Raw genomic sequence first — 25,863 nt, 5'->3', positions numbered from 1 at the left:
ACTTTGATACACAACAGAAAGGGGAAATCGAAAATAATATATTACACAGTATTTAAGTAACATTTATTTCTTCGTTTGAATAACTTATATGTAAAAATATATGTATTCTTTATTTATATTCAAGAGAATATTTCTCCTTAAACATATTGTAAATAGCTTACTCAAATCCAGTACATGCAAACACTGCCAATGCATGGCAGAAATGATCTTAAAAATGGATTTACAAGTTACACAGCTGACAGTTCCCACACATTTTTACTCTTCTGGAATGACATACCAATGTAATTATAAAGAGAAAGGAGTGGCAGGAAAGCAATCAATCATCAGTTGCTGCAATGCAATACAATTACATAAAAAAGTACACATTTAACGGCAACATTTTATGACAATTCTCTTTATTAGTTGTTAATATTTAGCGTTAGTGGTTTTGATGATGGCCAGTGAAAGACTGGGTTTAGTGCAAAAATAACAATATCGAGTTATGTTTCATACACCACAATCCATGGGAATGTAAAATAAAATACAACACGTCTGCAGATATATGGTCACTGTAAGCACTTTCCACTCATTCTTGTCAGGTTAATAGTTACTGTTAATCTACACTGTTTGGCAACTATCTGTTTGTATTAATTACAGTCATTTTCTATCGTCATATCCTCTGGAAATCATCACAGAATTGATTCTTTGTTTTTAATCTGTATCACATTTTCTCTCATCATCTACGCCAGTAACAAATTGTGTTTATGTCACAATGTTATAGAACAATAGTGAAAGTATCTGTTACCTTTCTACTAACCAATATTCATAAATATACCTTCCATTTTATACTAACAAAATTGTTTCAGAGTTGATACTAATTGATATTTGGACTCCTGTTTACAATATATATTTATGAACTGTATAAATCATATATCAATCAGACAGAAATGAACTTCAGAAACAATACTAGATTGCAAAATACAAGTGTATTTCCAAAAGAAACTGCAGAATACTGTAATGTTAACGTACCAGAAGCTCTTTGTTTTTGTGTAGTCCTAAGGATCGGTCTTAGACGTTAAATGTTACACTCATACTATGATGAAAAAAAATGAACTTGTCAGAAAGCACCTGTCTAGTCCATTTATTCCTACCACAGTTGAGACAATAAAACACCATAGGCATTTCCAGACCCCATCTCTAATTACCTTCATATCATCACCACATAAGGTCTATTAAAATCTGGCATTTGCAAGGAATATAAAGAACAAAAACATGGATCAATCAAACAGCCAAAGAAATAAATGTACACAATTATAAATACAAATGACACAGTTGATTAAAACAATGGATCTTTGATGTATCACGATTCACATTCCAGCCTGGTAATACTAATTTATGTTTCTGATTGTTTGAAACAATTTCATTTAAATGTAAGGATTCTCTCTTCAATACCCACATGATCAAATCCTTCATTTGCGCTCACCTAACTGAGAAAATAAGCTGTCTCTAATGACCTTCCTATTCACAAGACACAGTCCTCCTTTCACTATGATCCCTATTTTAAACAAACTTGATTTAACAAGCACGCCTTTCAAACCAAATTATTTCTTCAATGTCTTTAACCCCATTTCTACTGCTTATACATGGCTTCACATATTTGCTCCCCATAATTTAAAGCTGCTGACTGTTCTTTGTATAGTATTTAGATCTTAATGATTGCTATTTTCTGATCACTGCACATGTCAACACCATCCTTTTGCATTAAATGGTCCCAACAAAGTCATTAATAGGCTGTGGAATCTGAAATCCACATATTTACTCAAGAAAGAGAAACAATTCTGACTGTAAAGGAGCATCTAGAAATGACAACGTATTTTCATGGAAAACTATAATCATTCTTACTATTTAGCACTCAATTTTTCTCAATCTATGGCAAATTCACAGACTATTGCTGAACTTGTGTGTCATTCAGTAAAATATAATCAAGACAAATGTGTTTTATTGGAAATAAATTATAAATCATATGGTTAAATGATTTGAACATGCTCCTACAGTAATTGTATTATGCTGCAGGGCATATGTACTTACATTACACATTATTTGTATAAATAAATCAAAACAGAAAAATTGGCATTCCAATGTACAGTGATATTTGACTGATATATAACACAGTACGATCTATTTGATGGGTGCATTGTAGAACTTGATGCTCTACAAACAAACTATCTATATGTACACTTTTTAGTGCCAATGAATATATTGATCCATTTACTTATATACTGTCAATGAAAGTATGGAGGTGTCGGGTTTAATGTCTCACTGATAATGAGCGCATTAGAGATGGACCACAAGCTTCGATTTTGGTATGACGGGGAAGGAAATTGGCCACTTCCTTTTTGCAGAAAACATCCTCCCCATTTGATTTATTCGTTTTAGGGAAATCGTGAGTTTGGTTGCCCAAATGGGGGGTTTGAAGTACCGTCGTCCTTGATGCGAGTCCAGCACTTAACAACTGTGAACCTCATTTGGAATATACTGTATGTGTAAATAAATTATAATTATGCAAACTAGAAAACTTTAAGGAAATTATAATTTGTAACAAGTTCTACATTGTGAAAACAACAAGCAGAACAATGTTTTTCTTCTATCCTTTCCAAGAGTTGATAAAAATTTCATTTATCTAATTACAGCAACTCCACTGCTGTAATTTGATCTGCTAATGACATAACAACAATACAAAATTTGTAAAAAATATGACTGTGCAATAAAAATAAAAACTACAATTCAAGATAGCAACAAGCAAACTTGAAACGCAGGTTTAATAATTCAGACATTAATATCAGTATACAAACTTAGTAACACAATAACTATGTATACAGTATAACACCAAGTTTCACAGCCTTTGCATTCCACAGTGTATAAATATGCACACAAGTTTCAACTCACAAAATAAAAGCATATAAGAGAGCACTGAAAGTGTAACACCATGAAATATTTAACACAATGCATGACAAACACTTCAACTTTTGATGAGAATCAGCAATTTATAAAATTATACTCCGAAAATTAAAAATATGAAACTAAAAAGTTACGTTAAAGAGAGACAACGTGACCAAAATTCTGGGCTACAGACAGGCTAAACGACATCATAGGTTCATATAACTGAACCAGAGAATTCACTTTACAGAAAAGATCTTCATCTCTTCTTACTTATCTTCAGAACATACAACTTCATGAATGCCTGACAATAAGTGTTACACATTTCATGTGGCTGTTTGCGCTACTATGGCTCATAACTCTCCAAATACATGAACGATTAATACATTGCATACGAATTTAAATATTTTTACAACTGTATGAACTTATTCATGACACGCGTACAAAATACGCTAACTCATCAAGTTCAACTCTATAACCTTTGATCCATGCAGGGCCAGTAATAACAGTTGTTGCATCACTTCTCACTTTCTGTTCCCACGTTCCAACAGGTAAATATATGTCTCTGCTTGTTGCTCCTTCTTCTAGTATTGGTGCCACAAGCAAATTCTCACCCAATAGATATTCTGAAATGGGTAACACACTTTTCAAATATCTGTTAACATATACAAGGCATATTGCAATACCTTCAAATGCAAATGTATGTTCCATTTATTCCTCATGTACTGTTCAAAACATTAACATTATAAAATGTTATGAGAAAGGCAGAAAAAGAGAGAAAATCAAAATAAATTATGGAAAATGTCACAGGTAGTGGTTGAAAAACTACATAAAGATATAAAAAATATTTACCTAGCAACAGATCAATAAACATGTCTATAAGAAGGTTTCACATAAATCAGAACCAATGAATTTTCATCACATAAATTTTAAAAGAGTGTTATTAATTATGATGATGACAATGATGACTAATTAAGAGGAGGAGGAGGAGGAGGACAAGGAAATAGTGACAGGGGAGAGGAGAAAGGAAGGCTGATGGGAAGCGGTGAGTAAGAAGCAGAGCATAAAATGTTGGAGGAAATGACACTTTTTCAACATTATACAGCGAAGTTCAACATGGACATGGGAGATACTACAGGACAAGATGAAAATCAAACATTAAATCCATTTTTGTTCTTTGCCCCATATTTCCACTGAACCAAAGCCATACATAACTATCTTGTCCTTCCCCCTCCAATTTCACTGATTAAAGAAATCTCCACAAGAAAAATTTATCTGTCTCTCTACATTCAATTGGCTCTTTCAATCTGCTACTGTCCCCCAGTAGGTAGATTTCTTTCCCACTTTGTTTGGTTTCATTTCATTTAAGAGTACTCACTGCTATTAGTTTCATTGTAAATTTACACTCAAAAGAACAATGTAAATATCAAAAAATGAAAGAAGAGGCAGCTATAGGATAATCAGTTATTTCATGAAAGTATTGACTATTCAACAGTGATGGGCATCAATGTCACAACTTAACATGCATTTTTTCAAAATTCCTCAAGTACTCATGTGCTCTACATGAATTACACACAATTTAACAGGTTACTCAATAACTTATGGTTACCAATTAACTTAAGATAAAACATTTTTCTGACCTGAGTCTATTCCAAGTGCAGTTGTGTCAGCAGGATTAAGCCACCAGATTGGCAAATTAATAGGTGTTCCATTCGTAACCTTCTGTTCTGCTAAATCAATGATCATATTTCCATACTCTGCATGAAGGCTAGTAAACTTCTTGGCAATTTCTACTGTCTGTTAAAGAGATAAATACATAACATACAGCACAGCAAATCAAACAATGCAATACATTTAAGAAACATTCAGTTATTCTCCTCTGATTTTTAACAGACTGAACAGTAAAGAAGTTATAACTGAAAGATATTGTATCCAGAATTATAGACAGAAGTTCTGTGATCAATGTGAATAACTGCCCCAATATGTTTTTATGTTGATCAATTTGTTGGCACTTGTTATGACCACTAAATTGTACTGAAATCTACCAGAATATCTGAAACAAAACAAACCTGTAGCCCTTATTACAATTAGGTTTAAACAAACAAAGCACTATTTGAATTATATCTATGACTGTGTGTCATAAGTTAAGTTAGTTTTATTCATTTCACTCTTGAAGCTCTTCATTGCTCCAGTGACCTAGCACACATTACAACTATGGTTGGTTATTTAATTTGGGGGTGGGAACCAAACAGCAAGGTCGTTGGTCCTGTCAGGTTAGGGAAGGAAGTTGGCCATGCCGTTTGAAAGGACACATCCTGGCATTTGCCTGAAGTGATTTAGGGAAATCACGGAAAACCTAAATCAGGATGGGCGGATCTGGGTTTGAGCCATCATCCTCCTGAATGCGAGTCCAGTGTGCTAACCACTGTGCATGGTAATTACAACTATGAGGAAAGTAAGTTCCTTCACATAATCTACAGATACTTTATTAGGTCCATATCTATTTCCTTTGCTGAGTGATAATAGGCATTTTTTTTTCTATTCCAAAAGCACTTACCTCAATATCTGTCATTTCCACATTTTTGTAATAACTAAAAGAAAGGATGATATTAAAAAATTATGCAGGGAAAGAACTTCACAAGACTAAATTTGTCGTTGAAGTCTTTTTCTGTATTATTTCCAATTTTGGTGTCAGTATGACAACTGAGTGACTGTATAGATAATTTTGATCAATTTACTTGCTACAGAAGTTCAAACTTTTTTTTTTTTATGACTGGCATATTCTAAACTAAATGAATGCTGTTTGCATTTCTCACCTGTTTGTTTTGGTCTCGGGCAGCTTCAGTTTCTCAGCAAGGATTTGATTTCATTTAAATCTGTGATGAAGTTTTCTTTGCATGGGTGATCTTTCATAGCCCTGACAACCTTGATTGGGACATATCTTGGTTAGACTTATAGCAAAATACTCTTGAATTTTATTCTTACATACCCCACCAACCATCTCTCCAGATATGAATGTTTAATGTTGACCGCTTGGATCAATTGTCAGTGTGTTGATCCTTTTCTGCATGTTACAGCTGTGTCATCAGTAAAGGCAATCTTAGTTCACTATGCTCTATTAACCTTAACACCATGTGAGTTCTTATCAGTATGAGACATTATTTTCAATGTTAAGAACCCATCTTTTGTATTGTCAGATGAACACATTGAACGATTTTAAGTGCAGTCATTAATCAAATAGTACATACTGATCAATCAACCATAGCAAAGACATTGTTTTCTTTTTTAACTCGCTGATTGGATACCCACTTTAGTATCATACATATATCAGCAAAGGGAACATAAAACACAGTTCTACCATTAGCCTCAGAAGCAGTGTTGAATGGATGATGGACTAGGGCTGGTCGATGTATTTGGTTTTTTGGAGTTTCTGAGTAGTTTGAACCTTGTGGTACTATTTGGCACTACAGAAGGCAGCAATAAGGAAATCAGAAACTGACTGAAGGAGGAAGGGGGCGGGGAAAGGGATCACATCTGGCCACCTGTGTTGCTGATTATCACAAGACACATTTAAATGCTGAATAAATCACAGTTATCAGTTTGAGCACTTCAGCCAATTATTTAAAGCATCAGAGGATTTGATGAGGGACACAAATGAGGCATTCAGAATGGAGAAATTCCAATCTTTGTCACATTTGGGCAATGAAAGACTTGATTGGTGACAAATGAAAATTTGTATGAAGTTGAACCCGGGTCTCCTGCTTACTAGACAAGTGGGTTAACCATGTATGCCACCTTGGCACAGGTGTTAGACACAACTTCATGGACTTCCCAAGCATGCTTCCCCCTTCAATCCAAGTTCCCTTTTGCCATGCACAACCTCACCATTCCTTTTCCTTCCTTCCTTCCTTCCTCTTCAACCCTTCTGCCAGAAGAAGGAGCCCCTGGCTTTGAAAACTAGCGGATTTCAATACCTTCATAGATGTTTTCTCCTGGTGCCACTTGGTGAACACATTTCTTTATCTATCCAATAACATTACATTTTCAAAAATTGATTATTTTTGTTGTTATATTAGCTAGTGGGGATAAGACACTCCTAGCACACTGCTAGGGAATCAAGAAAGAGATGAAGTGTAAAAGTAATTGGAAACAACCACTATTAGTACCCAATTCATAGTTTTATGTAACTTTAGATTACAATTTATTTATAAAACATTTTACTTTACAAATAGTACACCGTATTTACTGTACACTATTAAAAACATTTTTAAAAAACTAAGTTTGTTGTTACCCTACACAAAGACTTCATTCCTTTTCCTATCTAATATAAAAATGGGGTAAACAAGGAATTGGGCTTTGGAAGACAATCATCAGCTAGTTATGCCACAAAAATGAGTTTTACTTACTTCGTCATCGTAATCCCAAGGAGTGTACGAAAACTGAAGAGAAGGCATGAAGGTAGACGCCTGCAACCAGCGTATGAAAAGTTCTTTGCTTGGTTTAGTACTATATCCATTTCCTCCAATCATATCAGGCAGAACAAATGAATACCCAACAATATTGAGTGATAATAAGGTTGGTATTAAAGACTTCAAGCCATTTTCATAACCCCAGGTAGATTCTTTATCTGACATTCGCAAGAACACTGGCAGGCCTTGATTCATGTACATTACTCTGAATTCAGTCATCAATTCATTTCTACTAAGTGACGCTGCATTTTCCACATACTGTGAAGTGAAAATATTTGGCTGCAGTCTTATAGGAGACTGAAGGTGTCCAACTTCTGGAGATCCAGGCATGTAAGAAGTTTCACCAGCATCAAATTTGAAACCATCAATTCCATAGTTGTCTCTTAAAGCTGTTAGTTTCCCATTCCACCAAGATGTTGCATTACGATTTGTGAAATCTACAAGACCAGCAATTCCATTCCACCATACAGTTCTGTCCCAACTTTGATCCAGATTTTTCACAAGATAGTTCCTTGACTTTGCTTCAGAATATGCTGAACATACAGTACTGACAAATGGATGAGCCCATAAGGTAACTCTAAAACCTTTATTGTTGAGGTCTTGAATAAACTGTCCAGGATCTGGGAATCCTTCATTAAATTTAAAATCACCATAGCAACTTTCCCACCGATCATCAACTTCTAAATGGCTCCTGTTGAACCCATACTCTGCTATCTGAGCAGCAAAGTCTGTTACAACTGTGGCATTTATTTCTCTCTTGTATCTGGCCCAAGTAGACCACACTGGGTTTTGTATCATTTCTTTGTCTGGAATGCCTGATGGAAGCCCCAAGAAACGTTTAACTGTTGCCCTGTGCAGCTTCTGTGCATCATTGCTCTGGCAGTAATAAAGTTTCATATTAACAGTGGTTTCAGTATCTCGGAGGTAGGGTGATGCAAGTTTGCTTCGAAAACAAAGTTGGCGACTGTCTTGGGAGATAAACAATGGAACATCACGAGGAACATAAAAAACTTTTCCTCCAGATGTTATCCAGAATGATTCTGCAACTCCATTAATTGTGCCCTGTCCAGTGGCACGTGGCACATTCTGCATTTCATTTTTCTCACTGGGCCAGTACTGAGATTGTTTCAAAACTGGACCACCATACAGATGCTCTCCTGTTATGGACACACAAGATGTTATATCTGCATTCCAAGCAGCAGACACATTTAATTTATGGCATTCAACACCCTCACTTATCTGGAACTGCCTTAAAGTTAATTTTGCATTTGGAAGCTTGCTGCCTTCTTTTTCCCATTTCAGACACAGATCAAAAGAACTGTTGTCACATGAAACTGGGTTTCCAACATCTTCAGAGAAAGTCACTTGATTCTGCAGGAGCAGTGTTACATTTGCTGAAAATGAAATATATGTAGATGAGTGAAAAAATATAATTCAGGACTGTAAGAGAAAGAGAGAGGGGGGGGGGGGAGGAGGAGGGATGGAGGGAGGAAGTTTAAACTCTCAGTACATTTGACAGCACAAAAAACTGGAGGTTGCCCACCATGTTACATAGCAGCCAATCATGTTACAGACTACACATTACTGTTCATAAAAATAGAGGAGACTGTAGAGGAGAGTGTAAATGAGGAAGTTATGCTTTATTGACATTCAGCACGAAGCCTCTAAAAATGCATAATCAAATCTGCTCCATCTCATTCCTAGGATTTCAGATGTGGAAAAGGCATTTGAAGTTGTGAGGTGGAATGACCGGTGAAACAACAGTAAGGAATGCTGGAATATCACAGTACTTACAAGGGAACCTCCCCATCGCACCCCCCTCAGATTTATTTATAAGTTGGCACAGCGGATAGGCCTTGAAAAACTGACCATAGATCAATCGAGAAAACAGTAAGAAGTTGTGTGGAACTATGAAAAAAATAAGCAAAATATACAAACTGAGTAGTCCATGCGCAACATAAGCAACATCAAGGACAATGTGAGCTTAGGAGCGCTGTGGTCCCGTGGTTAGCGTGAGCAGCTGTGGAACGACAGGTCCTTGGTTCAATTCTTCTCTCAACTGAAAAGTTTACTTTTTTTTTATTTTCGCAAAGTTATGATCTGTCCGTTCGTTCATTGACGTCTCTGTTCACTGTAATAAGTTTAGTGTCTATGTTTTGCGACTGCACTGCAAAACCGTGTGATTAGTAGACGAAATGACGTGCCTCTCCAATGGGAACCGAAAGCATTTGATCGCAAGGTCATAGGTCAACCGATTCCTCCACAGGAAACCACGTCTGATGTATTCAATACGACACTGGTGACGGCATGTGAGTCACATGACAGGACTATATTGTTGACCCACCTAACTTGTGCACTTGGCGAATGGGTAAAAAGATTCTTCTACTTTGCCCGATTTAGGTTTTCTTGTGGATGTGATAATTACTCCCAAAAAAGTGATGAAAACATAAAAGTTTGTGACGTAAACTGCAACAAATGAATGCAACAATTTCACAGTCGCACAGTTTTCTCTGTGCTCTGTCAAAATATGTTTTTAACGTTTTAAAATTTTTCCTTGTGTAGACCGTCAAATCCTGCGTATGTCCAAGCAAATCTGAACATGTCCTGGAATTTTGGAGAACGAAGTTGATTATGTGTGAGTGCCTGAACTTTGATGATTGTCTGAAAAAAAAATTAAAATTTTCACTCAAGGGAAGACTTGAACCAAGGACCTCTCATTCCGGAGTTGCTCACGCTAACCACGGGACCACAGCGTTCCGAAGCTCAATCTATCCTTCTTGTTGCATATCTTGCACATGGACTACTCAGTTTGTATATTTTAGTTATTTTTTTTTCTTAGTTCCACAAAACTTCTTCCTGTTTTCTCGATTGATCTGTGATCAGTTTTTCAAGGCCTATCCACTGTGCCAACTTATAACTAAATCTGAAGGGGATGTGATGGGGGGGTTCCCTTGTTAGTTTATGAAGTATGATAAAAAAAGTAAAGGGAATTTTTTAATTTCAAGGGATATATACATCCAATTTTCAATTTTTTTAAATCTTGTTACAAATGTTCCTGATGTATGTATGTACTTTAAGCTGTTTTGAGTATTTAGTATAATGTTGACAGTTAAAAACTTTATAAGTGTTTTCTAGTGCACGACTAATTTTTACTTTTGAAAAAGATGGATCAAAGAATCTGCATTAAATTTTGCTTGAAAAATGGAATAAAGTGCAAAATCACATTCAAAATGCTGACTACGGCTTTTGGTGTATCTGCTGTGAATGAAACAAGACTTTACGAGTGGTATAAACATTTCAAAGAGGATTGAGAAGACATTAATGACGACGACTGCCCTAGACATCAATTACCAACGACAATGTGGAAGATGTAAAGAAATTTGTTCTGGAAAATTACCAAATCACTATCAGAGAGGTTGCTGATGATGTCAGCTTATCCTTTACCTAATGGCAAGCAATGCTTTTTTAAATTTTATTTTTATTAAAAGCATGAAACTTGTAACAGCAAAATTTGTTTCAAAATTAATTAATTTTGACTACAAACAATGTCACATAGTCACATCACTCAGGAATTGCTGAAAGAAGTCAACAGTGATCTAGAACTTCTAAAGAATGTTGTAACAGGTACTGGATATAACGGTATGACATTCAAATCAAGGCCGAATTGTCCCAATAGAAAATGCCTGAACAGCTAAGACCGAAAAAAATTTGATAAGTTTGATCACTTGTGAAGGTTCATCTCACTGTTTTCTTTGATTACAATCGGATGGTGTATCATGAGTTCCTGCTTTATGGTCATATGGCAAATATGCAATACTATCTGGAAGTTATGCGCCATCTGCGTGAAGCAATCTGAAGAAAAGAACCAGAATTTTGGCAAAACCACTCACTTAAATTTTATCACAATAATGCTCCCGCTCACACTTCACTGCTCATTCATGATTTTTTTGGCAACAAAGAAAACCGTTATGTTTCCTCTGCCACCGTATTCATTGAACATGGCCCCCTATGACTTCTTTCCGTGGCTGAAGAGAACAATGAAAGGACATTGTTTTCCAGCATCGATGAGCTAAAAACAGAATTGTTGAAGGAGCTAAACACCATAACAAAAAGTGAGTTCCAGAAGCACTTCTAAGATTGGGAAAAACGTTGGCACAAGTGTGTTATATTTCAGGGATATTATTTTGAAGTTTATGTTGATGAATAAATAAAGATTCTTTAAGAAAAACAAAACTTTTCTGTTACTTTCTGACCATACCTCATAGTGATTTTGTAATTTGGTGACTGACATGCAACTGCACAATGGTGGGATTCAGATCACAGCACATGGTTTCTTTACCATTTCATATCCTGTCCAAAGGCCTTTGATGTCAATGAGCATCTGACATCCTGAGATTGAGCGAGCCTCATGCAAGTAATAAATCTCTTATTTGCTGTCACCTTGTCCAAAGCACCGAGGACAACATTCTAAAGATCATTGTCACTTCTTAGCACTGAGTCAGGCCAAATTTCTGGCATAGCCCATATCATCTCCACACACGTTTTCAATGGGACTGCAGAAGGATATCAGTCAAAATGAGAAATCTCATCCTGTTCTGCAAACCATTCCTGCACTGCAGCTGACATGCATATTGCTGATTTATCCTGCCAGAAACAGATTTAGTATATAGTTGTCACCCTAATAGGATTTTAACATTATCCATAATATGAGCATACTGGATAGCATCAAGTAGGCTATATATCCTTTGAAGAATCCCAAATATTCGGGAACACATCCTGCCCCAAACTGTTAGACATACGAGTATAACCATTGAGAGATGACTACTGGATATATTTTGGGTCAGAACAGAGATCAGGCAGCCTATGTATCCATACTGGACTATCATTCACTGTGAAAAGTACCGATTCGTTGAAAAATATTACATTCTTCCGTTCAGAATAAATATTTTGCTGAATAAATGTTAGATGATAGAGTCAGTAATTATTACAGAGATCCTCCCTGGCAGTCACACATTTTCTTTACAATCCAGCCTTATGCAGTCAGCATCAAAACCCATCACTCGAACCGGGAAACGCAGTAGTATGTTTCAAGTGCACCGTGTTTAACAAAAGGTGCAGTGACAGACATAATGCACCATGTCAGACTGCCAATAAATGCTGAAGACTGCTACTGGCACATACGTCTAACATGATGAACTACTCCAAAATAATGGTTCACTTCAAATAAGGTGATCCTATAATGAAGTAAATCATATCAAAAAGAAAATTCACCTTTAAAAACAAGTTAGAAAATTATGGGGCAGAATTTCTGGCCAGAATTTACCTTCAGGATACAAAATTCCAGTACAGCCAATAGACACATATTAACACACATATTAACATACACGGCACTATCCTAGCTTTCACAAATAATACTTCTTGACTCAAGGAGAGGAGAGGGATAAGATCAAGAGGGTTAAAAGAAGAAGGGCAGATCACTTAGACTCACCTATTCTAAGGATGAGGGGAGACAGGATGTCAGAGAGAAAGGACACAGATAGTATCTTGGCAAACACTCTGCCAGCTGGAATCAAGGGATGATGTGGTCAGAGTGAGAAGTAAAAAATGGATTACACTAAAGAGAAAGAAATAATAGAAAAAAACACCTAGAGAAAGAGAAAGAGAGAGGGTGGGAGGGGAGGGGGAGAGAGAATGAAAAAGTGATAATGGGGAAAAAAAAAGAGAGCAATAAATGTGTTAACAGAGGTTAAGTCCAGGATGATGTCAGAGTGCAAGGATATGTTGGAGGACAAGTTCCATTTCCAGAGTTCTGGGAAGCTAGTATTAGGACACCCTGTCCCAGATACAGACAGTTCTGTGGCCCATTCATGTGCTCAGCCAGGGTAACTGGTGGCCATCCCTATATAGAAAGCCTTTTAGTGGACACAATATATTTCATGAACAGTATGTGTCATTTTGTAAGTTGCTCTGCCTTTAATATTGTAGGATTTACCAATGGTAAGCTACAATAGGTGGTAATGGGTGGGTGCATGGGACAGGTCTTACAGTGGGAACACTTGCGGGAGTACAAACTTTGGGATACGTATAATGGTTTCAGACTGTCATACAGACTGATTATTGAATGTTTGTGAAGTTAGAAGGGTGACAGGAGGTGACAATGGATGGTGTGGGGAGGATATCAGTGAGAGGGGGTCTCATTTCGGGGTTTGGCTTGATAAAGTTATAGCAAATACCATGTGGCCCTTGAATGCCTCACAATATTACTCCACCAAACTTATGACTTTAACACATCAAGTCCTAAAATGTGATATCCCTTCGTGGGATACCAACATTGGAAGACTGGTGGTCAGGAGTTCAACACCTTTAAAAGCAAAGGATATAGCATATAGTTGGTGTGGTGTCACCGCCAGACACCACACTTGCTAGGTGGTAGCTTTTAAATCGGCCGCGGTCCGGTAGTATACGTCGGACCCGCGTGTCGCCACTGTCAGTGATAGCAGACTGAGCGCCACCACACGGCAGGTCTAGAGAGACATCCTGGCACTCGCCCAGTTGTACAGCCGACTTTGCCTGAGATGGATTACTGACAAATACGCTCTCATTTGCCGAGACGATAGTTAGCATAGCCTTCAGCTACATTTGCTACGACCTAGCAAGGCGCCATATTCAATTGATATTGAGATTCTATTAACGTATCATCAAGAGCGATGTTCTACAAATGTGGATTAAAGTTAAGTATTCCAGAAGCTACGTACTTTTCTTTACAGCATTCATTACGTATCCTGTTTCAGACCTCACGCCAGCCTGCGTGAGTTTAAGCGCGTGCCTTTCGGCTTCCTCTCATTGTGTCTAGGCTGTCTTGTCTCGACACAACAGTTGGAAAGAGTACACTGACAGATATCTTCTCAATATAGTTCATGTACCCTATGACAGGGGGGAAAAGATCTGTTGCAGCTTATAATGGAATCAAATCTCTGTGTCTTTGCACAGAAGGCCTACATTAACCATTCAGCTAAAGCAACGGCCTACAAATACTTCCCTATTAAGGGTAGTGTATTTATAGCTAATGACAGTGTCTTTTATTTGAAAAAGAGCTTTTGTGTGTTCTTGGAATAGATATAGAATACAGACAGGATCATTTTTGTGTAATATTTTAAGTAATAACTCATCTTTTGTGTGATTTCGCTGCTATCTGGGACAAGGCATGTTGCATTTCATTGGCACCAGTCTGAAATGGACTTCCATTCTGGTGCAGTTCTCCACAGAAACTTTTTGTGCTGTCAAGTGTACAGTAACATAAGAAATAGGACAGTCACAAAATAATAGATGTGTTTCTACATTCACCAAATAAATACAAGAATCAGTATCTAACCTTAAAGTTCAGAATAACCACACCAGTAAATGTTATTCTGGTGCTCTCTATATCAAAAACAAATGTGATAAATTCATATATTCTGCCAAAAGAAAGAATTAGATTCAGCACTTCTCATTGACTTTGGTATACTATCATCTGACGGGCTATGACTAGTGTCAATGAATTGCCAACATCGGCACGCAATGCAAGAACTGCCAAAACAAGTGCAGCATCAAATATGCTCTCAAAATTTAGTGGCTCCTGAAAACATCATTATATTGAATGTCACTATGTCCCACCTAAAACTGCATATAATGCTCCTTTTTATACTGTTGTTCTGAATTATTTATCTTTCACATAACCCACATCACCACATAGAGCCAATTTACTAATATGCACAAATAATGGTACAGACACCACTTTATTCATTATAGGCAGTAACTCTGATCAGACACAAAGCCTGAAGATAGGAAAAAAAGATGAAAGTTGGAGAAAGAAAATGAGTGAAACAAAACAATTTTTTACCACCAGAGACATCCCACATATAGATTTTTGCAGAATTTCTTGTAGACAAAAGATGGAAGACATTCTGTTGTAGTAAATTAGCTGAATGCTTGGTTTCTGCAACAATCCGATAAAATGCGCATCCAAAGACTGTCAGCACAATAAAGAGAATGCCTGCAAAGAAAAAAAAACATACAATTAAAAAACAGAGATAATATATGACAGAGACAATCTATAAACCTGATCATTTTACATATATGGCAGTACAGTTTCACATTTCTATTAAGTAACACGGAAAACTAATAATTATAACATTTACCAATTTGCACAGAAAAATATGGCTCACTGAACAATGGATGATGACTTAATTTCATATTTAGCTTCAAAGAAATAGCTCAACAATGTAGTAAATACAAAATAAATGTTTACATGTAGACCTATGTGTGTACTTTACAAGCCAAAGTGCAGTGCATGAAGGGTGGCAATTTGTTTGAATATCAGCCAGTTACATTCATATTCATTTTCACATCAAGTGAAGGGTAAATAGTTTTATGCTTTAGTATGCACTCTAATCTCCCATATCTTATGCCTAATGTAACTATACGAAATACATAATGTGAGCACAGGAAATAATAGATAATCTTTGGAAAAGAGGAGTTACTGGCATAGGCCATCCATCTACTTTGATTGCTGAAATCATTAACGAAGCAACTTTCTGTGAAACATGCATAGCTCATTTGTTAAGCATTAATTGTCACTTTATCATTACCTAAACTGTACAAGACTGTAGGAATGCTGCTTTTGATCATATTTATTGGCTTTACCAATCCAGAACATAACTATTACCATCCAAGCTAATCTAGACAGTGGGCTCTGTTACAGATTAGATCAGTCTGTTGCCACACCCTTCCTTCCGAATACTGCATGGATGCTAGTGACAGTAGCTGAAAGTTTAAATATGGTATGGAAAGTTCTTGCACAATGTAAATAAATTAGGAGTAATAGTAACGACTCACCAAATAATATAGGCGTTAGTCATCGTCAACAGGCACACAAAGGAGCCTAAAAAATTCACTATCCTGCAGATAAATCCCAGATCTATCACATATACTAAGCCATATCACAGCCAAATATTTGTTGAGCCGATCACACATTTGTGAAGGAACATCATATGTTTCTTTGTTGACTATTAGTTGACAATTTGATGAAGTGGTGAGTATCTTTTGGAAATGTAGGAAAACATACCTTAATTGCCACCTGTGCCAATTATTTTCACGATATCATGTGTGGAAAAGACAAAGCAGTGTTTCAGACAAGTGGTCGTTCTCCAACTCATTAACGTACCCTACCAATATGTCTCTTCTATTATTCTAAAATACTGTATCTCGCATTGAAACTTCCTGAGAGATGAAACTGAGCATCAAGTGGCAAATTAAATACGAACATTTGCAAATGTCTGAGTTTGACTTACTTGGTTAGGAAGTTTGTCATAACCACTGGTCACAATCTGAAAATGTTAGCATTCAAAAGTTGAACACTAGAAATAAAAAAAGTGACCTTGATCATACATGAATAAATGTAACTACAGCTCACAAAATAAGAAATTACACTCTCATAAAAATATCTGATAATCTCAGCACCAAATGAAAAGTATTACAGATAGCACAAACAACTTTAAAAACAAGCTGAAACAATTTCTCTGTGATAGCTCTTTCTTGCCTCCATGACTATATTTACAATTGGATAGTTACTACGTGGTGGGAGAGAAATGTATTCAGTATGTAATGGCATTGTAAAAAAAAAGAAGCTGCACTGTAGTGATGTTTTATCAACAAGAATATCTAATAAGACAGCTACATATATGGATGTAGCAGAATAGAGATGTTAGCATGATCAAAGCACATAATACTAAACGGTTTGAGACCTACAGGTTCAGTCTTGTGGAGAGGACAAAAATAAAAACAAGACATGAGACTGCTTTGATAAAGGGATGAATGGTTTGATAAGGCGATGGAAAAGAAGCTTCTTAACTTCTGGAATTTGAGAGATTTCTTAACCCATACTCTTACTGTTGTACATCCACTTCTCTGTTTCTGCACAAAATTTTCCTTATTCTTTTAGAGCTCTATGATCTAAGTGCTCATCTGTGAGCATCCCTACTATTCATATCTAATCATACTATTCCCTTTAAAGTAGTGAACCATCTGTCACTGTCTGTAGGTTGAACCCTAAATAAGCTGAATTTGAAATCTTTGATTGCAGAACATCTATTTTTTTCTTGGAGTTAAGACTGTTTTTCAAATTTATTATAATCATTTTTTTTACCTTCATTCATTCTAGAATTCCTGCTGCCACTCAATCTATCCTCTTTTAATTTCCTTCTCTTGTCACAGTTTTAGAATCCCTTATCAACAATGTGTTGTACATAGAAAGTAAGCTTTTGACATTACACACATTGCATATTCTCAACAGCAGTCAGATAACACCAACAATTGGAAACTAACAAATATATACCTCTTTGTATGTGTAAGAATCTAGACACTACCACACATGACTGTGGATACATTACATTACATCTAAACTTCAAGAATCTTGCAAGAAAGTGATTCAGTACCTATAAACATCACCAATATCTGAATAATAATTTCATTACTTCATCAACATGGGATTAGTAAATAATGTGATACTGCACTGATGGACCAATAACATCATTAACATGGTGGAAATTAAAACCTCAAGAAATGACCAATGGGTGATATCACTAATAAGACAAAATGTTAGCAGAACATAAACAGACACACTAATGGCATATCCACTAGAATAGGGTTTTGATTGGGGTTGTTCTTGTTTTCAAGCCTTCAGACACATTAAAAACTTGAAAATATCAGACTAAGTTGGAAATTAGGGATTCTCGTCTGGGATGTAAGGTAACAATGGACAGTACATGCGGAAAAAAAAGAATCATTGAAGGACAACAGTATCACACTCTTCCATACATTCGCCATCTTCACTAGACCTATATACCCTGCCTCACAAAAAAGTGAGGCACTCGAAACACATGGTCAGAGGTTGATGTAAACCTGTACACGCACACACCACTGGCAGGTGTGAAAATTATTATAGTTGCAATTCTCTGTGACAGGTAGAATTGCCACCAGGAAGCTTGTGCTGTTCATGTTTAACTTTGTTGCCAGGTAGGATATATAAGAGGTGAGAGGTGCAAACAGTGCCAGATGTTGAGTGATCACAGTGAAGTATGTGGAGATGCTGCATACTAATGTGAGACAGTGTTATCAGCACCTGAAAAAGAGTTCAAAAGGAGCATCACTGTGGAACTTCATTTGCCTGTCCGGTTGAAATATGCAGTATCCAGATCTGTGGGGCATTCAAATGCGATAGTGGCCTGACAAACTGCATGGGAACTTGAGAGGAGGCATACGTGTCGTCAAGGTTTCAATTGACTACATCTGACCACCAGTGGGAGTACTGACATACTGTGTAGGAAGCAGAAGCACTCCTTCACATCTGTACTTAACATCTGAGAACAGGTAATACACTCACTGCAACAGTTCATGTCTTCCCACACCACTGGTGGGTGACTAGCAGCAGCAAGACTACAAAACTTTCGCAAAATGCATAGACGGTCGTTAATACCACAACACAAATGGCTATGTCTGGAAAAGTGCCATGACCGGAAAGCATGCACTGCTGATGGAGGGTGTTGCATTGTCTTTATGAATCACATTTCTGCATTACCTTGGATGATCACTGTCGGCAAATATAGAGGAGACATGGGGAGAGGTCTGATTATTACAGTGTTGTGGAGAGACAAAGTGGTGTTACTCAAATAGTCGCACAATGAGTACGTAACATAAATCCAGCATCCTCATGTACTACCTCTCATGAATCAGTACCGTAGTGACATTTTTCAACAGGACAATGCTCACCCATACGTCATGTCTCCGTGAACTGTCTGCATGATGCTGAAGTACTACAATGGCCAGCAAGATACCCACACCTCTCCCTGGCAGAACATATGTGGGACCAGTTTGGACATAAACTCCTTCCCAGTGGCATTATTTAGCACCAGTTACAATAGTTGTTCTCCAGTTTGCCTCAGGAAAGGATAGAATGGCTTTATGCCACCCTTTCCAACTGAACCAGGGCACGCATTGAGACCAGAGGAAGCTGCAATGTTATACTAATACGTGGGCTGATACAGCCAAAGTTTTTGTAAATCTGCCTCGATTTTTTAATCACTGAAATAACATCACATACCCTCTCAGACCATGAAGTTTCATTTCCTCTTCCCTTTTTGGGTGTTTCATTTTTTTGTAAGGTAGTGTATGTCTAGTAAATAATAAGAACCAAGCCACCCACAAGAACTAAATGGCAAATTCTTAACAAAACACATGAAAGACTGAGACAAAACATTGCAGACACATTCTGCATAACATATGATGAAACATTTCAAGAATGTACCATTGGCTTACACTGTGTTAACTAGAATGTTATTGTATCAAACCACATTATGTCCCCTTCAATTCCAATGCAGTACTGGCAAGCAGAAACATAAAGGATGATACAGTAAATATTCAGTGATTTGACTTCCGAAAGTAGAGTGTATGGACCTGTACCAGCAGCTGTTAAACACTACACACTGGGAAGTATGGAAGAAAAGTGCAAGAATAATATTTGAAATAGTATGTGCACTTCTCCATAAGTTTCTCACATGCAGCTGTTACTATGAGGCCCCCTAGAACAATGCGCATTGTTTAAAAACTATGATACTGTATTATAGCCATACATCACTCCTTTATTGAAATGTCCAACAACAGACCATCACCAGACACTAAGAATGACACTAATTAAATGCCATACATAATCATTTGTATTACAATCATCATTAGCTATTTAATGTATTGAAATTGTCTCTACCAGTTCACTTTCCACACTATAGCCCTGACCCATTTCGATACCGTTTCTTGTCCCCTTCAGTGTCATAGCATAACCCTCCTTACCAAAATCACTGCATGTTGCCTCATGCTTAACTTTGTTGCTTTCCCATATTTCATAATTTTGATACAGCTAATGGGTAACAGTGATTTTGATACAAATGACTGTGTCCAGATGCATGACCTGTAATTTATGTCACTCCTAATGCCCAAAAATGGTCTAAACTGGAAGTGTTTTAATAAAGAAGTGACATACTGTGTCTGAGAAGTATTTAAAAGTTTTAAGACATTGCTTTCACCAAAGAATGAACACTGTGCTACTAGAAGTAGCCCTTCCTCCACTATCTCAAACAAAATCTTTGCTTTGGCAAAGAATAAGCACATGATGTTTAGATGCAAAAAGCAACTCTTTCTCAGAAGATAATTGTGATGCATGTGCATGTTGACTGGTGTTATTACTGACAGTCTACCAACGAAAGTTGAGAAATAGCCCATCTTAATGAATAAAATGTACAAAAGCAAATTATAAGGAAGTGATTGAGACTGGTGATACTTTAACTGTCTGCTACAACATACCTAAAATCTTTTACAGTGATGACTTTTTGCATTCATGAAACTGCTTAGATCTTTCCCTAATCAGTTCCTGCTGACATTTAAATTATCAAACACACAGCATAAGCTCAACTCGACAAGTTCTTGCAGAAGGAAAGATTCAGCTATTCACTGGTTGTGAGGTAGGTAGGAATGTCTGGTCACTTACTGAGCAATAGTTTTTAAGAGAAATATAGAGTGAAGAAATCATCTATAGATTTGTGAAAATAACAAGGGTGGGATTTACCTGAAACACTTTATGGAAACAAAGGACATTGCTCAGGTGAACATGGTTCTAATGTTGCTTCTTTCTAATACTGGTACTGTACCTGAACAGTATGTCATACACAATACTATACCTCTCATTAAAAATTTTGGGTAATTACCACAGTACATAAGAATGAACTTACATGAAACTGACAATTTACTAGCATCTCACCGTAAGTAGCACATTTCACTGAACAGTTCCTGCCTAAACTAATAAATGTTACTTTTTACAGCATCACTGCAGATTATTCAAACCTAAATCCAAAATTTTAAGAGCAACTTGTTATTTACATTTCTTTACTGGCACAGAGTGTTGGTAGTCAGTGAACACCTGAAAAATGTACTTTGTATTTTTTACAAAACTAGGCTGTTTCCACTTCATTTACAATATCCTGTAGAATGTGTGCAAAGGTACATTTGTCATCCGCTGAATTTTAGTTTGTCACAAATAATATATTGGCTATTATTACTTCCCCTTTATCTGTCAATAAAAACGCTAGGAACTTTCTCTATTAATCTCAACTGTAAATACTTTCAGTAAAAACTGTACCACTGGGCTTACTTCATGGATCGTTGGCCCCCTTCCAGACATAGCAATTTCCATTGAACCAGTTACATGGATTCGTTATTGGCAGAATACACAAAACGGGTTCCCGATTCCATATGAACAATTTGGACTGGCATGGATCACGGTGCATTCAAGTACCTGATATGGTCAGAACTGATTATCAACAAAAGTAAGGATGTAAAGAAGCCGAACAACGGAAATTCTCTGATAACACGTAAAACATATCAGCAGCAACTATGTACAGCGTTAAACTGAGATACATAAAATGAGTTCGGCAGACTTTCCTAAGAGCTGGGAATTCTACTGTATCAAATGTGTGGTGTGAGCAGTCTTCCTATACCGTCGGCATCCCTCGACGATAAGTGTGAAAAAAAAACGGTATGGTTAATAAAATAATAAATGAAAAGATACAATTTCAGAGACTTTACTAGTCTCTTACAGATAAGATTTTACGCACGCAGACAAGTGGTGAGTTAAATTTTGTACCAAGGCCGGGAATCGAAGGCAGGTCTCCTGCTTACTAAGCAGGTGCGTTAGCCATTAAGCTTCACATTTTACGTTTAAGACGACAGGGCTAAATAACGCTAACAATCAGTGTAAAAAGTAAATTCCTCTTGACCCACCAATCCATTTCAACAATTTCTGCTTTCTAACGGCCCCAGCGTTTTTATGCCTAAATAGGCTTCCATTGTCGTGGAAAACAGCTGCAGAGGGCACTGTTGGCAGTGCTTCATATTTGCTGTCCATTGAGTACTTTCGCTTTATGAAATTTCTAATATTCAAGTTATGACAGATAACGAAAAAAACGTAACACAACAAACATAGGTCCTTTACGTAAAGATATCTCACTTGTCAACGCTGCTCGACTATCGATACAAATATAATATTTTCAGTGGATTTTGTTTTCAATTTGATTGAATGAAGAGTTCCCAGACAAATATATTAGACTGCTAGATTTTGGCTTCAATAAGTAAACGATTCTTTTATTAAGTAATACGCATTAAGCCAACAAAGTCTCTCATACGGTCAACCTACACCACGTAACTTCAACAGGTGGGTATTGGATTTCGTTTTTTTTTGTTATTTTCCAAATGCCGTTGTGGCTATATGGGACAATCACCCCGTTTTGGGGCCCTCAAAGTTGATTTCGTAAGCCGAATTTGCAATATATAAACCACAGTCCAACATGTTAGACTGTGATATAAACTCTGTAAAAATTGTGTATATGCATTTGAGTAGTTAGTCTTTTGTTTATCTGTTTATCTTTCCCATTGTGACTGTCAATAAAAATATTATTTCAATTTTACTGCGGTAATTTTAATACGTTTGGTATAGCATACTCATTATAGAACGACACCGGTATGGAAATATCGCAGATGGCATTGAAAATGCCACTTTCCTGACGAAAGATATAAAGATATGGTTGTTGCAAATGGAGTCAATTTATTGCCTGAATATTAGCAACGCGATCACAGAGTTTGAGATCACTTGCTAGCGAAACTGCTGCGCTAATTTCAGGTTTTATATCGCAACCATTATCAGCTTCCCCAAATCCTACACGTCTTATTACAGAATTTGAAATATCAGAGTTAAATAAAATCAAAAAATTGCTAACCGAAGTAGAACCAGGAGATAAGAAATCATCTACTTTGCTCTGAGATATGCATGCTCTTGTCGAAACGCGAGTAACCGATGACTTTTTAAGAACTATATTTCTTCAATCGACTACCAATCAATGCACGTTCTTTACTAGCAGCTAGTCAAGACGTAAATCTCGAAGCAATGGTTTCTGTGGCCGACAAAATCTTGGGTGTTACAACGCCCAGTCAGTTCGTATATAGTACGGAAAATGTTTCGTCTATGTCTCAAGATGATAGACTTTCCCATCTGGAAAGACAGCCTTCGGAATTAACGATCCAGATTCAGAAATTACGAACTGGGTCACGACCGAGAAGCAGTTCGTTATCACCGCGCCGTGCACAGAAACATTCCGTGCGCTGATATCATTACACACTGAAACAGTATACGAAGAAAAAACAACCGTCATGTCTATTTATTTCTCAACAGTCCGCTAAAGCTCAGACGGAAAACTAGTACGCTACTCACTTGGTGCATCACAGAGTGAGGAAACTGGATCATATCGCCGGCAGTTCATAATGTATCGCAACAAACATCTGTTTTTGGTCGACCCCGGAACACGCGTTTCGGTATTGCCAGCAACAGTATTAGATAACAAAAACGTTCTGAAACCACAACTCTATTACGAAAACAGAATAGTAAAAGACTACTGATCCTCTAAACAGGCCCTCGCCAAAGATTTTCATAGCCATTTCTTCTTGCAGGTGTTTGCCAGCCAGCGACTGGTGCCGATTTCTTGACTCATTATGGTCTGTTGCTTGATTTTAAGAAGATGAAGAACATGTAATACATCTGCAAGAGCTTCTTCAACAGCTGGATAAATATTATCTTAACATTAACGTGGGAACATGTATTTTGGGGAGGGAGACATATCATTCTTGGGTTATCATGTGCCACATCAAAGAATTTCATCATCAGAAGAAAAAGTGAAATAATCAAGGACTTCTCTCGTCCTGAAACAGTAGCAGAACTAGTAGTTTTTTAGGACTGATGAATTGCTACAGGTGTATACTAGAATATACTGCAGAAAGCCAACAACCTTTGCTTAACTTGTGCAAAAACGCTATGAGGAATGACAATTGCCATGTTACCTGTACTAGAGAAGCAGACAGATCGTTCAAGAAGTTAAAAGAACAACTAACTAATGCATCTCAGCTTGCTCATCCTGCAACAGATATTCCCTTAATTTTGATGGATGTTACTTCTATCTGTGCTATAGGTGCTTCTTTACACCAGGTGAGAAAAGGAACATGTAAACCACTTGTATTTTTCTCCAGATCTATCACCAAAACACAACGTAACTATAATACTTATGACCATGAATTGTTCGCTATGTATTCAGCAGTCAAACATTTTCGTTATATTTGGAAACCAGGAAATTCACAATATTCACAGACCTCAAGCCATTAACATTTAGGTGACAGCATAGGTGGGGGTGGTGGGATCACTCATGGGAAAATTCCTGCAGTAGTGGGTGTTAGAGCTGCACCTTTTTTAGACTGAAGTCAGCTGATAGGTATTCCTGCTTAAGGGAAGTCTCTCTAACAAAGGAACCACTTTCGACAAAGCTTACGTATCTGAGTAATGGCGGAATTAGTATATTTCATCAAAATATACAAGGTATTAGAGATAAAGTTAGCGAACTGCTTATAGATGTTGACTCTGAAATTATTGGTATATCTGATCACTTCTTAAATAAGGAGATAATTCAGAGGCTTCCTTTACCAGGATACAGGTTGGCTGGCAGCTTTTCGAGGAGCTCTTTGCGGTGTGGGGGAGTAGCCATGTATGTGAGAAGCGGCATCCCATTTGGGTCAATTGATGTTTCAAAGTACTGCACTGAAAAGGTGTTCGAATGTTGTGCAGGTGTGGTTAAATTTAATGGGGCTAAACTTCTAACTGTTGTTATTTATAGATCCCCAGACTCCGATTTCACAACATTTTTGCTAAAGTTAGAGGAGGTACTTGGTTCACTTTATAGGAAATACAAAAACTTAGTTATATGTGGTGACTTCAATATTAATTGTATAAGTGATTATGCAAGGAAAAGGATGCTGGTAGACCTCCTTAATTCATATAATCTTATGCAAATCGTATTCTTTCTAACGAGAGTGCAAGGGAACAGTAGAACAACCATAGACAACATTTTTGTTCATTCCTCATTACTAGAAGGGCAGTCTGTTAGCAAAAAGGTGAATGGCCTTTCAGATCATGATGCACAAATTTTAACTCTAAAAGATTTTTGTGCTGCAACACGTGTTAAATATAGTCATCAACTGTTTAGGAAAGCTGATCCAGTTGCTATAGAGATCTTTGTAAACCTTATCAAGGAACAAGAGTGGCAAGATGTTTATAGCGCTGATACACTAGACGATAAATATAATGCTTTTCTCAAGACTTTTCTGGTGCTCTTTGAAAGTTCCTTTCCGTTAGAACGTTCAAAACAGGGTAGTAGCACAAACAGGCAGTCTGGGTGGTTGATTAGAGGGATAAGAATATCTTGTAGAACAAAGTGGAAATTATATCAAAATGTTAGTCAAAATCTAAATGGATAAGAATATCTTGTAGAACAAAGTGGCAATTATATCAAAATGTTAGTCA

At 36.9% G+C, this 25,863-nt stretch overlaps 1 protein-coding gene across 2 annotated transcripts in view; it reads right to left on the bottom strand.

Annotated features, from left to right (window-relative positions):
• Window positions 1-2,779: 2,779 nt before the first annotated feature.
• LOC126198483 (myogenesis-regulating glycosidase-like) overlaps window positions 2,780-25,863 on the bottom strand; it is a 47,297-nt gene continuing 24,213 nt past the window's right edge. Inside the window, exons 1-5 of one of the 2 annotated variants that reach the window (XM_049934849.1) lie at window positions 22,248-22,442; window positions 15,265-15,417; window positions 7,323-8,779; window positions 4,557-4,713; window positions 2,780-3,542 (exon numbers count right to left, since the gene is read on the bottom strand). In XM_049934849.1, the coding sequence (XP_049790806.1) occupies window positions 3,346-3,542; window positions 4,557-4,713; window positions 7,323-8,779; window positions 15,265-15,417; window positions 22,248-22,371 (2,088 nt within the window). In that variant the 5' untranslated portion in view covers window positions 22,372-22,442 and the 3' untranslated portion in view covers window positions 2,780-3,345. Of the gene's footprint in view, window positions 3,543-4,556; window positions 4,714-7,322; window positions 8,780-15,264; window positions 15,418-22,247; window positions 22,443-25,863 lie in introns of those variants that run through there. The other variant, XM_049934850.1, reaches the window with a different exon arrangement.

The sequence above is a fragment of the Schistocerca nitens genome, chromosome 8 (assembly GCF_023898315.1).
Source record: "Schistocerca nitens isolate TAMUIC-IGC-003100 chromosome 8, iqSchNite1.1, whole genome shotgun sequence".
Taxonomy (NCBI): domain Eukaryota; kingdom Metazoa; phylum Arthropoda; class Insecta; order Orthoptera; family Acrididae; genus Schistocerca; species Schistocerca nitens.
This window is presented reverse-complemented; position numbering and strand designations above follow the sequence as displayed.